The sequence below is a fragment of the Podarcis muralis genome, chromosome 2 (assembly GCF_964188315.1).
Source record: "Podarcis muralis chromosome 2, rPodMur119.hap1.1, whole genome shotgun sequence".
NCBI lineage: Eukaryota > Metazoa > Chordata > Lepidosauria > Squamata > Lacertidae > Podarcis > Podarcis muralis.
In genome coordinates, this window is record NC_135656.1 from 70,165,631 (window position 1) to 70,182,297 (window position 16,667).

Consider the following 16,667-nt stretch of genomic DNA (forward strand, 5'->3'; position numbering starts at 1 on the left):
AGACAAGAGTATAACAACAGCACTTCCTGCATGGTCCCTGTCATCTCTCAAAACCATTAATGAAGTGAATAAGCAGTTGTGATCACATGCCTATGACATTCATGGAACTCTTATTTCATGCAACAGCCCTAATAGCTGTAGATGCACACCTTAGGTACGAACTGCATTTTCACCAGCAACAGTTTGCATGCTGGACAAATGCAGTATCTCCACAACAATAAAAGGTAAAGGTAAAGGTACCCCTGCCCGTACGGGCCAGTCTTGACAGACTCTGGGGTTGTGCGCCCATCTCACTCAAGAGGCCGGGGGCCAGCGCTGTCCGAAGACACTTCCGGGTCACATGGCCAGCGTGACAAAGCTGCATCTGGCGAGCCAGCGCAGCACACGGAACGCCGTTTACCTTCCCGCTGGTAAGCGGTCCCTATTTATCTACTTGCACCCGGGGGTGCTTTCGAACTGCTAGGTTGGCAGGCGCTGGGACCGAGCAGCGGGAGCGCACCCCGCCGCGGGGATTCGAACCGCCGACCTTTCGATTGGCAAGCCCTAGGCGCTGAGGCTTTACCCACAGCGCCACCCGCGTCCCCTCCACAACAATAGTGTAGCCTAAAGAGAAGGTGTTGGACTCTTGTGTCACATATGAGAAACATTTTGCTGTGTGTTGGGGGCTGGGGGACCCAACTTGCGAAAATACACGTTGGCTGCTAAGTCTGCATGACTTGGTAAGCCAAGTTATAGTTTACCTGGAGTCCACATGAATACTTGTTCTTGGCTGCAGCTCATGGGTGGTGAGAAGAAAGCTGAGCCCACCTTTGGACAACACACTAATCTAAATCTTAGCTTAGCTCAGCATGGCACAGGAGCAAAAAGGACCAGGGAAAAGCAAAGTAGCTTTAAGCTCTTCTCTGGGAGCCCACACATTCACAACAGTCCCAGTAAGCCATAGTTTTGCTTACTATGTCATGAGAAGCAGGCCTCAAGTGTCGTTGGCCTTGTTTTCTGGTTACATTGCATGGGGATTTCACTATCGCCTACTCCCTGTTCCTCTTTTTGAAGAAATCTGTGCTTCAGTCAGACATCTATGTAAGGATGCAGGAGGATCGAGAAAAGGGGGTGACTAAGCTTTATTGCATAATAATCCATAGACTTTAATCACAGAATTGCGGAGCCAGTGACATTTATCTATTCATCCTGCCAATGTTTTTGTTTGCGTGGGCAAATATATAGGAAGGGGTGTGCAGCCATCAGGTCTCAGCTAGCCCAGATCCCACTTAGAAATGTTACATAAGTCCATTGCTTTTGTTTATTAAAGTGTTAGGAAATATTTGATAAACAGACCAAGCTACCACTTCTGGCCATGTTTATCATAGTGGCTACTGGAAGAACCGAGGCATGTCAGTCTGAGAATGGGGCTAGCCACAATGTAAACCATACATCAAGCAGGAGGGGAAAGATGGGAAATAATTATGACAATTTTGATGAATAGGGAGCAGACGGGGCTTGCTCCCAGGCAAACCTGTATATTAGATTATACCCAATGCTAACAAAGAAGCTTGCTTGCATTCTCTTTCCCATCCCTCTTTCTATATGACCTGATTTTTGCTTTAATCTTAGTTTTGCTCTGTCTTGCCTCTCCACTGCCCTCGTATTGAAAATGTATTTACTCTTTCATCTGCTCACACACCTCTTTCCAATTCTTACTTCTACCTCTGTCTTGTGTCAATATCGGTGTACACTGTAACTAAACATCTCGCAGCCACAGATTAAAGGGCACAAAATCAAGACTCAGCTTCAAAATCCTTGCTCAATGGCTGGAAAACAACATTTTCAGTCCTCGAATACACCAAGCGATAATGTACTTTTAAGAAGCATTGTCCCAGGAGGGACTGTGCGATGTGCCTTTTCTCAGTGTTTGAATCAGCTTTATTTCAGTGCCACCTGGGAATACAAGATGTAATAATGGGACTATTAGCAGCTACATCCTAACAGAGATAAGGAACATGAGAGGAATATGATCTGGCTCCGGAAAGGGGGAGAAATGCTGAACGTTTGAAGTGCATTCCCCAGTAACTAAGTCGAGAAAACCAAGCAGCTGCAAATGGCTGGCTGAGACTTTCTGCATACCTTCCAATTGCCTTCTATAAATAAAATTAATAGCCATGCCCCTCTGGCCTATTGTCTTTAAAAAACTAACTGGTTTAAATATCTGGAATTTTACACTTCAGTCCTGGTTGCAATGAACAGTTTATTTTCCCTCCTGTTGTATCATACAGAAACCACCTTGAGATTTACGAATGAAGAAGAAGAAGAAGAAGAGTTTGGATTTGATATCCTGCCTTTCACTCCCTTTAAGGAGTCTCAAAGCGGCTAACATTCTCCTTTCCCTTCCTCCCCCACAACAAACACTCTGTGAGGTAAGTGGGGCTGAGAGACTTCAGAGAAGTGTGCCTAGCCCAAGGCCACCCAGCAGCTGCCTGTGGAGGAGCGGAGACGCGAACCCGGTTCCCCAGATTACAAGACTACCGCTCTTAACCACTACACCACACTGGCTCTGAAGGGCGATATACAAATTTAATACATAAAATAAATAGAAATCAGTGCAGTACAGTATTTAGTGTTGGTCTGGGACCAGGGAGACCAGGGTTCGGGTCCCCATTCAGTCATGAAGCTCATTGGGTGCCCACTTCCGCTCAGCCTAACCTACCTCCCATAATGTAATGGGAAAGGGAAGAACCATTTATGCCAGCTTGAATGTGTTATGAGAATTATAAGGTCTAAGATAAACCGTATGTCTGAAACGGTACAGGAAAAAAAGTCCTGAAACCATTTTGTCTCTCCCAAATTGACCTCAAATGTTTCTCTACAAGGAGGGAAGAAATGGGAAAAATCTCCCCATTTGCTCACAAATTCTGCCCTAAGGGCACATTTAAGCTATGAATAGGGCGCACCTGTGATCTGGACTCAGGAATTAAGTATTTATCATCACAAAAGAATAGCCAGGCTGCCCAGGTAAACCCATCAACAGCCAGGTAAACCCATCAACAGGTTTCCTGCCAGACAGGATTCTGTTGTAGACCAACCCTTCTGTGATTTATGCATGATGTATTGGGGGGTGGTCTTGGGCTCCAGGGTGGGCAATTTCAAATGTCAATATAAGGGCTTGCGCGCCATTGTTCGGGGTCCCTCCTGCCTCCTGCGTGTAGTTGTGAAGCACCCTGTTGCAACAGTTAATAAAGATCAGGCTTACTAGCTGCTTTGCTTCTCAATGTTCTGTGGTTGGCCTCTGTTAATTTCTCCTACTGATAGAGAACCTACATAAGGACTCTATACTGGCTCTTGGGTACCCTATAATGGACATGGAGCAGTTTTTCCCTTATAACAAACTCATTGGAGAAAAGGCAGGATATAAATGTAATAATAAATAAATAAAACTATGTATGGTGTGGAGAAAGTGGACAGGGAAAAGTTTTTCTTCCTCTCAGACAATACTGTAACTTGGGGGACGTCCAGTTACACTGAATGTTGGAGGGTTCAGGGCAGACAAAAGAAGTAACTTCTTCGTCTGCAACTTAATTAAATACAGTGGTACCCTGGGTTAAGAACTTAATTCATTCTGGAGGTCTGTTCTTAACCTGAAACTGTTTTTAACCTGAGGTACCACTTTAGCTAATGGGGCCTCCTGCTGCCGCCACGCAATTTCTGTTCTCATCCTGAAGCAAAGTTCTTAACCCGAGGTACTATTTCTGGGTTAGCAGAGTCTGTAACCTGAAGCACCTGTAACTTGAAGCGTCTGTAACCCGAGGTACCACTGTAATGGAATTTGGTCCCCCGGGGAAGCAGCGATGGCCACCAACTTCAATGGCTTTAAAACAGCTACCACGGCTGTGCTCTGTTTTCAGTGCTAGAGGAGGCAGTACTACTTGCTGGGAATTCCACCTGTGGGGAGCACTGTTGCACTTCTGCTGGCATGCTTTCCATAGGCATCTGGTTGGCCACTGTGAGAACCAAAGGCAACATTATGTGGGACTTTGGCCTGATCCAGCAAGTCTCTTCTTACATTCTTATACCCTACGCTGCCTGCACAAGCAGATTGCTCCCTTGAGTAAAGAAATGGGACCATAAGGAACACTTGGAGCAAATTTCGCACACACTGGAGCTGCTACGTATTTCTTCCATGTTTGTAAGCATGCCTGGGATATCAGGTACCAAAGCAAACTGTAGCAAGCATGCTGCGGCACATAGAAATGCCAATGTCTGCCTAAGGGCAGTGGTGCTTCTTAAATTACCCTTTCCCACCTCTGTTCAATCATAAGAGCCCAAACCAAATGCACATTCCCAACCCATCCCAGCAGGGAGATTACGAAAAAGATTTCAAAGGAGAAATACTTGATTTTCCGACTGCCTACGCTGCAGAAAGGGTGTGCACTTGGATTCCAGCCACCACAACTGAATTCTGGTTTTGCCCCCATCCGGCGTAAACTCGTTGGACTAATCGTTTTATCTTATTATATTCCAGCTTTAACGAAAGTGATGCAATAACATCATCGCCATGGGAGACTCTGTAAACACCCACCAACACAAAAGCCTCCCCACTCCCTTTTAAAGAAGCGGAAGTACATGTTGCAGCAAGTAGCCATGAAACAGCTGCATGTGCTAAATGATGGTAGTGAAGCTGATGAACATAGACTGAGATGGAGACTGTTTCACAGCTTCAATATTAATGAAATGGATAGATTAAAAAAAAACACCAAAGAAAGCCAGAGGCACAGAATGTGAAAAGGATTCGGGAGAGCACGTGTGTTGGTGTGGGGAGGGGACTCAAAGATGGAAGATAAGTATGCTTTGACTGATTCTGTTTTAAAACTTTTTTTGAAAAAAAATCCCCAGCATGCCAGAAGCCTTAAAACATGCAATTCCAGAAACCACATTGGCTTGAAACATGATGCTTGTTATTCTAGTAGCACCCCACCCTCCATTATTCAAAGTATCTTCTTTTCCTAGTATTTGAACGTATTATAGCCATTCTGATAAATAAATGAAGATCAGCAATACTTTTAATCAATGGGTAGGTTCTAGAGAATCTTGGACTATAAAGATTAAAATGCTGGTCTGGAAACAAACCTATGAAGAATTCACAGAGAAGTTATCAATATATCTAACAACTTCCAGATGCGTAACCATGCTAGTCTGTTGAAGCTAAAACAACAAAGAGCCTTGTGGAATCTTACAGAAGAACAGATTTATTGTAGCACACACTTTCATGGATTAGTATCCACTTATTATTATTATTATTATTATTATTATTATTATTATTATTTAGGGAAGTTTAGGGAAGTTTTTAATGTTTGATTTTATTTTTAATATTCTGTTGGGAACCGCCCAGAGTAGCTGGAGAAACCCAGCCAGATGGGCAGGGTATGTATGTATGTATGTATGTATGTATGTATAAATAAATAAATAAATAAATACTACTACTACTACTGTACCTTGCTTTGAGTTTAATGAAAAATCAGCAAATTAATTAAGGTTATTATTAAAGGTAAAAAAAACCTTATCCTGGATCTTTAGGGGATTTGCACTGGCATCCACAAACCAAGCATACAGGATTTTGATCAGTTCTTCCACACCAAGATGAATGAGAAAGGAACTATGCTTTGCTCATAGCATGGAGCTGCTGCTAAAAATGGCAACCCAGAGTCTGGTTCTCTCCATCATCCCTGTAATGTAGGGGTCATAGGGGTAGGCCAATCTGTGGACCTCAAGATAATGTTGCTGGACTCCACCTTCCATCAGCCCTGGCTGCCATGACCAGTGGTCAGGGATTATAGGAGCTGTAGTCCAGCAACATCTGGAGGACCAAAGGTTAACCAGCCATCCTGTATGTGCAGAAACCCTTTCAGTACCATAATATCACCAAACTGTGTGTTTTCTCCAACCCAACATATTGTTGGAGGTCATTAGCCTGGGTGGAGAATGTACAACAGAATGATATCATGAAACTGGGTAAGTGTTCCAACATGTTAATAAAGAAGAAATATTTGATGGCTGAAAGATACTGTTCCCAGCAACCCTGAAATTATTAACTGTGAGGATATGTAAGATTAATGTTTGCAGTCTGTTATGTTTTTACATTTTTAAATTATGGTTTTGTTTTACAGTCAAACCTTGGCTCCCAAACGCCTCCGTTTTGGAATGTTTCAGCTCCCAAACGCCAAAAATGCTCCAGTTTTCAAATGTTTCTCGGAAGCCGAACATCCAACACAGCTTTCACGTGTGTGCAGGAAGCTCCTGCAACCAATCAGAAGCAGCGCCTCAGTTGTCGAACATTTCGGAAGCTGAACGGGCTTCCGGAAGAGATAACGTTCGACAACCGATGTTTGACTGTATTTGTATTGTATTTTTTACCACTTTACTAACTGCCTGGAAATGTAATAAAGAAAGAAATAAAGTTTGCAAACGTTTGACAGAACCCTCATGTTTCATGAAAAACAGTACTAGTATCAAGGTCTGAAGAAATGTTTTTTCAAAAGAGAGAGAGAGAGAGGACGCAGCAGAGGTCTCTTGGGGTTTTGTGTCATGTCAGTTCACCTCAGTTAACAAATATGGTCTGGTGGCTACAGTGCTGGGATTTGTACTCAGGTTAAAAGCCCACATCTGCCATGTTTACAGCTGGCCAGCTCCATTCCACCCCCACCAGATTCCGCCCTTGGACAGCCAAGGCATTTCTGATAAAGGTAGCAAAACCAGGTTGTGGATACAAGGAACGATCCTGCTTTGCAGAAAAGGCAGACAATGGGAACAAAGGGGAACTAATGGAAAGGGTAATAGAAAAAAGCTCCAAGCAGTTCTTTCAGCTAGGTGGAGAGGCACAGAAAAGACACTCAGACACCAACTCAGGAAGCCACCCTACCAGGGATGATAGCAGAACTGAGTCCAATGAGGAAGAGTGGTGTGTCTTTTCAACTCTTCTGGCTCCACCTACATCTGAAGCAGTGCTTCCCCACTCTGGCAGAAATAGCAGCCTTATAAAGTCTCACCAGTCTTATTCAGTCTTCACCAGTCTTATTCAGATTCTCTCTTGTTAAGACCCTTCTGTTGCCTGAAGGAAGCTAGGTCTCCCTTTTGTCTAAAAGTCAGTGCAGAAACTCTCCTCTGGCCTGTGCTTTGTTTCATTAACCTTGCCCTTACCCAGGTGGGTGGTTGTTGTTTTTTGGTTCCCTACACTTGATGGGCAGTCTGTACCTTGCTGGCAGACTGCAGAGTCCCAAACCGCCCCAAAAGGTGGAGTCCCAAAGCGCTGGGCTCCCCTACTAACACCCAGGCAACCTCTCTACCACTTGTTTCTGTCTGTTCTGACGTAAATATACAATGCTCATGTAACCTTGCTTCACAGTTTCTTAATTTCCTGTCTTTAAAATGGGCCTTAGTGCAAATAACTCAAATAACTGTTTTGAATATATTTTTTAAAGCCTGTAAAAAATACTGTATATAAGTGACTAATGATAATTTCCTCCAACCAGGCCTAAGAATCACCTCTGATATCACATACAATAATTTCATGTAAGAAGACGGGAAATGATTGCTGGGAACTCACATTATGTGGACAGTACTCCAAACCTTGATAAAACTTCAGTCCTCGAGGCACACGGTTGTGGACATCCACATTGCAGCACTCCTTCATCCCTTCATCGATAGCCTCATTTATCTTGTTCACGGGGAAAGCGCAAACTGCCGAGTAATTCCGGGGCACTTTGCTGCCTGGCAGGCTTTCAGCAAACACCCCAAAGAGAACCAGTTCCCTGTCAGCATCACTGACAGTGATCTCAGGAGCCAGTTTCGGGCCAGGCTGAGTAGCATGAGCTGCTTGCAAAACATTAAAAACGACATCCCTGGGGGTTGCCCCAAGACTCCTCTTCCGCTTGGTGTTGAAGCGGCAGTCCAAGTTCAGTTCACGGTACGTTTGCACTTCCGTTTCATCAGTACTGAGCCGTACGATCCTAGTGTGGTACACGCTGGACTCAGGGTTTTCTTTTTGGACTGTTAGAAAATATACAAAGTTCCGGTATTCAAAGGAATACACATAGTTAATTGGGTATGTGTCTTGAAATGCAGGTAGCACCGTTAAGGAGTGGAAATGATGGTCAAACCCTTCCGCGTTACTCTTGAGTCTCCGTATAGACACGGATTTGGGGCTATATGTCTCCGCAATGTTTCTGTTAATGGTAGAGGCAACGTAAAAGTATGCCGTGTGTGCCATATCAGCAACTACAACTCTAGTGCCTAAAGGACTGGCCACACAGTCTGGACACTCAGAAGGCCTGTTAAATTTAGCAGAGAACAGGCATTTGGTGTCAACTGACACATTGCCCTTTTTTTCAATCTCATGCTGGAAGCAGACTCCATGATGGGAAGTCCCACAACTATAAAGCCAAAATTCTTGAGGATCCAACACCAGAACTATGTTATCTGTATCTTCGGGGTTCATTGGCCCTTTCACGGGGCACTTGGCACAGATCTCACACGCGGCGTTACCCCAGGGACCAGTCACTATCGTGGACAGAATCTCCATCTTTGAGTTCAACATGAAGATCTTGTTCCGAACTGCAACAAAGATCGCACCATCGTACTCAGAAGTGACAATGCTCTGAATGGAACTCCCAGCATCGAATGTAGGGAAGCTGTACTTCACTGTGAAATCTCTGGTTGAGTCAGACCATCGAGGTGGGCATTGCCATGCCTTCCCAATGATTATTGTGGGCAATAACCCCAATGTGAGGCAAAATAACAATGATACACCCATACTTGGGAGGTAACAGTAATGCAGAGTCCCAGAGACCTCAGAGACTACCTCAGCTTTTCAGTTCTGTGTGGAGCTGAAATCCATCCAGAATAGTCTACCATCGCATTGCAGCTGAAAAGGAGAGAAAATATGAATGACTGGCATTGAAGAAAAAAGAAAACAAGCTTGCATTTAAGTATTACGGAGCATCCGATAGAAGAGGAAGATATTTGGAAGCTGTGTTAAGTCTGCTGCAGCAAAAACAACAGTTCTGTGGCACCTAAAAGATGAACAGATTCCTTATATTTTTCTATTTTATTTATAAAAATATTTATATTCTGGGAAGCTTCCAACTTAATAAAAACACAGCAAAACATCACACAATTAAAAATTTCCCGATACAGACCTGCCTTCAGAGAGTTGTATAGTTATTTATCTGTTTGAGATCTGATGGAAGAGCATTCTACAGGTTTACAACAAAAATAAATAAAATACATAAAACCAATGCTCTTTTTCTAGAAAAAGAGGTGCTGGAGCTCACCATGAACACCTCCCTTGTTCTCTTATAATGGCAATGGCTCACCTGAGAAGTGCCAGAACTGGGTTCCGGCAAGTTCTGGCTCAAAAAAAAGCCCTGCATAAAAGCATATTGTAAAAACCAGTTAAAAGCAGAAATCAATTAACAATTGTGGGAAGATGTATTCTTAACTGCCTGGACAGGCCTGGTGGAATAGAAAAGTTTTCAGCAGGTGTTTAAAAGTTGAAACAGAAGTTCCCTTCTTACAGCATAAGTTTTTGTGGGTCGCACAATAAAAGGGAGTTGGATCTCCTTGTGAAAAGGAATCCTCTACAGAAGCTATACTGTCCGTGAAAATCCAGCCGTACTGTACAATGTTTGTGAAAATCCGGATGCATGGCAACCCATGTTGGCAGTGTCATTTTTGGCAAATAAACTGTGATTTTGCCAAGAAAACTCAACAACTTTTAGCTGGTGCCCATCATCACATCTGTGTCCTAAGTGTTGTTGCTTTTGATCTGATGTTTTCACCAGACAGTAAAGGATCTAGGGTGTCAAAATCTCATGGATTAAAAAAACACCAGAATTCCTTTCTTTTCTCAGTAAAAATTATACCTAAAGGTAGGTGGAGTATGTAATAATAACAACTTCGTAAGTATTATTTCCTATATATGTAATTGGTCTACATCAGTTAATATTTACAGGCAGTTTTACACTGAATGGGTTCATTGCACAGTGGGTTTATTTTAAAAAGGTTTTAGTAATGTTAAAAATTGAATTAAAATTATTCATATTAATCATTTTAATTGAATTGAATATGACAATACAAACAATAGAATATAAAAAAGTAAAACATAACAACAGATGACTGGTACATCTATTATTAATTAAAGTTTGACAATACATTTATTTTTACTACATTCTTCAGTAATTGAACCAATATAATAATTCCCTTTCCTTTTATTTCTGATTTTTACATAATCTGGATGATAAAACTGCCAGATGCTTTTGGCAATTTGGGACTGACTTCTTCGTGAGCCTTATTTCATTTCTAATAAAGTCTGCCATATAAACCTTTCTACTTCTGGAATCAAGAAACATGGTTACCCCCACCATTCTATACTGGATGCTGGGACAACCCCCCTGCCAAAGGCCTCAGAGTTTGAAAAGGAAATAAAATCATACCAGATTGCATAAATTTATATATACACACTGTATTTTTCCGTGTATAAGACTAGGCTTGTTTGTTTTTTACCAAAAAATTAGGTTTAAAATTGGGGCTTGTCTTATACACGGATAGTGCTGAGGGGTGTTTTCTTAATTTGGAGTCCCCAAAAATACATGGGGGCGTCTTATACATGGAAAAATATGGTATGTTTTGAGTGACCTCTTGCCACTTTTAATTTATGCAGCAGCATAATATTTAATATTTACAGTCAGTTTTACATTGGGCGGGGCAAGTTGGGGCAGGGCGCATTGCCTGGAGCCTCATTGCTGCCTCCCCCTCAGTTGTAGGGTAGCTGAGGGAGAGCGGGTGCAAGCCCCACGCTGCCGTTTCAGGCAGCGCAGAACCTGCAGGCGCCTGAGCCACCGCATCACTTCCAGGAGAGACGCATGGCTCGGGCGAGCTGCAGGCCCCATGGTAAGTGTCACCCCCTGCAGCGTGGCGCCCAGTGCCCCCAGCCCCCCCCCAGCTATGCCTCTGAATTTATGTGACATCTTTTCGTTTCTCAGTGGTAGGGCATCTGCTTTCATTCACATCCCTGGTTCAATCTCCATCATCACCAGGTAGGCCTGGTAATAATCCCTGGCTGAACTGCTGCCAGTCAGTGTAGGCAGCACTGAGCTAGATAGACCAATGGTCTGATTTTCTATAATGCAGCTTTCGATATTCCTGAAATCCCCAAAGAATAAAAAAAATGGCGCTCTCTCTTTGAATTAACAAATGAAGCAAACATTAAGTGATCTGGATAATCAAATCTCATTATCACTGGGTGCAGCACACACACAATCCTACATATACGGGAGGAAATGCGCACACAGTGCAAAGGTGCGCTCTTGGGTGTGGCTGACACATAATAATGGAACACCCAGATACTTTATTTTAAGTGCCTACTCTCCTGTAGAAGTATCTCCATCCATTAACTCTGATCCTATGCATGCTTATTCAGGAATGCCATGAAGTTCAACTGAGTTTACTCCCAAACAAGTGCAATAACATGAATCACCCAGTAAGTTTATTTCCCCAGTGCACAACTGAAAAGATGGAGGGGTTTAAGGGGGTTATGACTTCAAACATTACACAACAGCAAAACCACATTTGGCACCAGGAGTGTACACTCACTGGGAAGCCCCAGCAAGGCAAAAGTCCCTGGCAACCCTACCTGCATAACACACACCAACAAGCACTGTTTCGGGGTGAAACATTTTTGCCTCACCTTTCAACCTTAAAGCAGCTTGAATAAATATCAATTATATATATATATATACACACACACGCACCGTTAAAAATAATAATAAGTACAGCTCCAAAAGCACAGCAAAACACTACCAGGACTAAATCAGAAAAAAAGCAAGTGCCCTTGACACACCCATCTATCAAGAGAATATCAGGAAGGAGGTACAGTCATCGACTATTTTAATAGCTTCTTGTTTGCTGGCTAAAGCGCAGCAAGTGAGGATGCCAAACGAACCTCCTTGTTGTTTTCGCACACTGCATTTTTAGTGGGCGCGCATATAAAAGGGTGCATTAAAAGAAAAGAAAAGCCGTGTGATAGTTGTGGGCAATGGGTGTCTACTAGTGTGCCCTGCTGCGAGCTGAGGCCAACTCCGGAGCAGAAGCGAAAGCCAGGCTGGCGGCATTGCCCGCGCTCGACTTCTCCTTCTCCCAAGCGCCCTGGGCAACAGGTGACCCAGGCGGGAAAAGCCCTCTCCCCGCGGAGGGCGGGCGAGCGCCCCGCGCAAATCCCCCTCGGGGCAGGCGCGGTGGGAGAGCGAGAAGTTTCGCCCCTTCCATGCGCTCAGATTCCGCTACGCGCTCGTGGACTGGAAAAGAAACCGAGCAGGGGCAAGCCTAGGCGAAAGGTAAGGCCGGCAGCACCGCCCACCTAGCCCCTCTGAGCTCCTTCCCGACCCCATACAGCGCGACTTCCCCATGGCCAAGGACTCACCCCGCCGCAGCCGCCGTCTCGGACTCTCTGAACTCGGCGCCGACTACACACCTGGCCGGGGAGGCTCCCAGGCGGAGGACAGGACGGGACCGGGCGGGGACAGCGCGCCGAGGGCGGCACTCAGCCCGCCTCCGCCTCCTCCTTCTGCCGGGCCGCTTCCGCAGCAGCCCGTTCCCGCCTTTGGGTCGCGTCCCAGCGCCGTCGTCGAGGAGTGGAGCGGAGCGGACGCCCTTGTAGGACAAATGACTTCCTAGGGAGGGAGGCGCAGCCCGGGTTGGCGCGCTCAGAAGTCGCCCTGTCTGGCAAGAGAGAGGCAGGGACAGAGAAAGCGCTTGTCCCCTCGGGCTGTGTCCTGATAGCCGGCGCTGGCGACTGTGGCTACTTCTTCGGGGCCACTTCTCGGCGGAACAGGGCGCAACCCGTCCCGGCTCTCACCCCGCGATTTCCGCTGCGGCCAGAGGACTTTGACCGCCTGTGGCTCGCGCGGAGTACCTTTCTAACGTCTGTAAGGGAAAGACGCGTGTCTGTAATCACCGCGGTGCCTGACCGGAAGCCGTGATTGCCTCCGTTCCGCGGCGTGTATCCCTTGGGTTTAGTTTCGTGTTGTGTTGGGTTTGGAGTAGCAAAAAGAAAAAGAGTGAGAGGACTCTTAAAGACTTTAAACGTTTTATTATGCTGTAATAAAGTTGTTGCTTTTAATGTTTTCCACAGTAGCCTTTCTTCTGTTTGTAGGCTCGTTTTGATTTCAGACATTACGAAATAATACAGCGGCATCGGCACTTGTCTGGCATGCGGAGTATGTGGGTGGATGGTTACGAGGAGTTGCATGAAATTTATTGCTTAAAAAAAAACACCTTAAAGGATCCTGGGGAAGGGCTACAGTATGTCGTAACTGGAAGCTGCCCGGGAGAGTACGCAGCACACGCCCTCTGACGATTACTTAAGGGTGCTGGGAATTATAGCTCTGAGGGGTGAACTAAGATTCATTTTGGGGGGTGCTTTAAATGTATGATGTGTATACATCCTGATTAATACCTTCCACTCCTGCCACCTTGCAGCTCAAAATCGCCTTCTCCCATTGGTTTTCTCACAGGTGAGGGAGAAAAGGGACACTCCTAAAACATTTTGCTGCCTGAGGAGAAATAGCAGTGTCTCCCCCTTACCCCTCCCCATCCCCAGTCAAGAAGCATAGTAGCCATTCAAGGCCAACTTTGCTATTTGGCTCCTGAAAACTTTACAAGCAGCCTCTCGCTGAGAGGAACAAAAGGCATTAATATAAATAAGGAACAATTCGCTGCACTTTTAGGTAAAAGGTAAAGGTACCCCTGCCCGTACGGGCCAGTCTTGCCAGACTCTAGGGTTGTACGGGGGCCAGCGCTGTCCGCAGACACTTCCGGGTCACGTGGCCAGCGTGACAAGCTGCATCTGGTGAGCCAGCGCAGCACACGGAACGCCGTTTACCTTCCCGCCAGTAAGCGGTCCCTATTTATCTACTTGCACCCGCGGGTGCTTTCGAACTGCTAGGTTGGCAGGCGCTGGGACCGAGCAGTGGGAGCGCACCCCGCCGCGGGGATTCGAACCGCCGACCTTTCGATCGGCAAGCCCTAGGCGCTGAGGCTTTTACCCACAGCGCCACCCGCATCCTTTCGCTGCACTTTTACTACACCCCAAATCAGCAGCCTTGGGCAGCTGTCTCATGCTGCCCAACAGAAGGCAAAGCGGTTCTTGTTTTTGAAATATGCAGAATGGACGGGTAGGTGGGCTGCTACTGTGTAATATGGGTAAGGTAAAGACCCACACATGGATCCTAAAGTCGGTCAGTGTTATTCCCTCCCTTGCACACTTCCTCCCACCCGGGCAGTATCTGCCACAGACAAGGCAGAGCCAGAACCTGAGAGTTGCACTCTGTCTGTGCAGCAAGTAATATCTCCAGGTGAATACCATATTACCGTAATGTTCACAAGAGAAAAACACCTGGCAGGTTGACATGCATCTGTATGCTCACAAGCACACATGCTCTCAATGGCCTGGTGGACTACATAATGCTAGATTCAACAACAGCAGCATCATGGGGGGAGAGGGTACAAGCACGAGGGGAGGATTATTCTGTGTTTTGAAATCATGAGAGGTGTCCGTCTACAACCTACTGTCTTTGTGCATAGGGAGCAGAGTTGCTTTCAGCGAACAGAAGGAAACAGTTCTAACTTTAAGATGGCTTGCGGGAACACTTTTTATTTACAGTATTACCTCAGGTTAAGAACTTAATTCGTTCTGGATGTCCGTCTGGGTTAGCGGAGTCTGTAACCTGAGGCATCTGTAACCCGAGGTACCACTGTACTGGGCTCTAAAAATCTAACACATTTTATGAAAGAAGAGAACTATCAAAGAGTTCTCACCCAGGCATCTCAAACCATTACAGTATTTTTAGCAATTTTCTTTTCCTATATGGTAGTAGATTTTTAAATAACTAGTATTAATGCAACATGACTGCATCTTATGACCCATAAATCAAATTGCATCTTATCAGTCTTTATTTCTCTGTTTTCCTGATTATTTCTGACCCATTTCCTTCTTGGCTTCTTTACCCCGTGGCCTTTCCACATACAGTATATATTTTTATTATCTCTATTGTGCGTTTGTAAATGAATTATTTGCATCTCCCACAAATGTCATGTGACAGCAGCCATTCCAATAGGCAGCTGCCTGCCTTTGTGGGCAAGATGGGAGCAGGCCCCATTCCATTGGCTTTGCTGGAAGGCCAGCTCCACTAGGTTCCCCTTCCCCCAACCCATTTCTGAATTCTCCATTCCTGAGCTAGTACTTATAAGAACTGCTATTTAAGAATTGGTGCCTGAGTTTGCTTTCCCTCTTCCTTTAGTGTTGTGTATTTTTGTAAGCCCACAGGAAGGGGCTGTCTTCCTTTATTCCACATAAGCTGCATTGAAAGGTTTTTGTGGTGAGGACTGAGAGGCTGCAAGGTAGACATGCTCTAAATAAATAAAGAAACCTTACAGATCTGGGATTGCTTTCTCCCACACGCGGCAGACACTAATTCCCATCATTTTACCATAACAGTGACTGTATCCCAAAAGGTATAAACGTTTTAGTTATCAACTGATCTGCAAAGAGTTTCACAATCTTGCCCTACATTTTTCTTAACAAAGCTTATTAAAATGTGATTTGTGTTGAGAATATTTAAATAAGGCAATGTAAGGGTTGTTAAAGCTGACAACTATTTTACAAAAGGCATCAAGAGCTCCTTTCTACATAGGAATTGCTTCCACTGAATTAAAGTTGCAAAATCAAAACCATGATTATATCATCCATCTCTGGCATTCATACTATTATTTCCAGTTTCTTTGTAGGGCTCCTTCCGGCTTTTCTCCAGGCATTTTAAATGCCCTTGTGAAATATTCTCTGGGAATCCCTCTTTAGTGGGGTAGCATAGTAGTTGCTGTGCCCTCCCTCGAAAGACAGAACAAGCAATGCAAACAGGAGATTAAGTTAAGCAAGCTAGAAATCCCCAAAGGGGCAGATTCCCCCACAAGTTGGTTGTGGGTAGTAATACAGGACCCCAAGAGTAATTTAATACTGGGGATGTGTGATCATCCACGTTCAGAATGATCAGGGAGATCTTGAGATGAAGAATAAAATCAAGGAAGCATCCAGAAAAGGGTGACTTCAACTACCATCACATATGTGTTCCAGTCATGACAAATGGGTGAAATTTATTGAAACCCTAATAATTGCTCTAGTACAGTACATATGGGACGCAGGTGGTGCTGTGGTCTAAACCACAGAGCCTAGGACTTGCCGATCAGAAGGTCAGTGGTTCGAATCCCCGCTCCCATTGCTCAGTCCCTGCTCTTGCCAACCTAGCAGTTCGAAAGCACGTCAAAGTGCAAATAGATAAATAGGTACTGCTCCGGCAGGAAGGTAAACGGCATTTCCATGCGCTGCTCTGGTTCGCCAGAAGCAGCTTAGACATGCTGGCAACATGACCCGGAAGCTGTCTGCGGACAAATGCCGGCTCCCTCAGCCAGCAAAGCGAGACGAGCGCCGCAACCCCAGAGTCATCCGCAACTGGACTTAGCGGTCAGGGGTCCCTTTACCTTTTTATAGTACATATAGTCATGGAGCCGCCCAGAGGGCAGCACCCCGGGCTTAATATTTGGTGGTGCCCAGAACATGCTGCAGGCTATAA

The 16,667-nt window shown here is 45.0% G+C and overlaps 1 protein-coding gene across 2 annotated transcripts in view; it reads right to left on the bottom strand.

The window, feature by feature from the left end:
* The window catches only part of MST1R (macrophage stimulating 1 receptor), a 55,610-nt gene extending 42,013 nt beyond the window's left edge, over window positions 1-13,597 (bottom strand). The window contains exons 1-2 of one of the 2 annotated variants that reach the window (XM_028718626.2): window positions 12,464-13,597; window positions 7,592-8,908 (exon numbers count right to left, since the gene is read on the bottom strand). In XM_028718626.2, the coding sequence (XP_028574459.2) occupies window positions 7,592-8,797 (1,206 nt within the window). In that variant the 5' untranslated portion in view covers window positions 8,798-8,908; window positions 12,464-13,597. The remainder of the gene's footprint in view (window positions 1-7,591; window positions 8,909-12,463) is intronic. The other variant, XM_028718627.2, reaches the window with a different exon arrangement.
* Window positions 13,598-16,667: the final 3,070 nt, after the last annotated feature.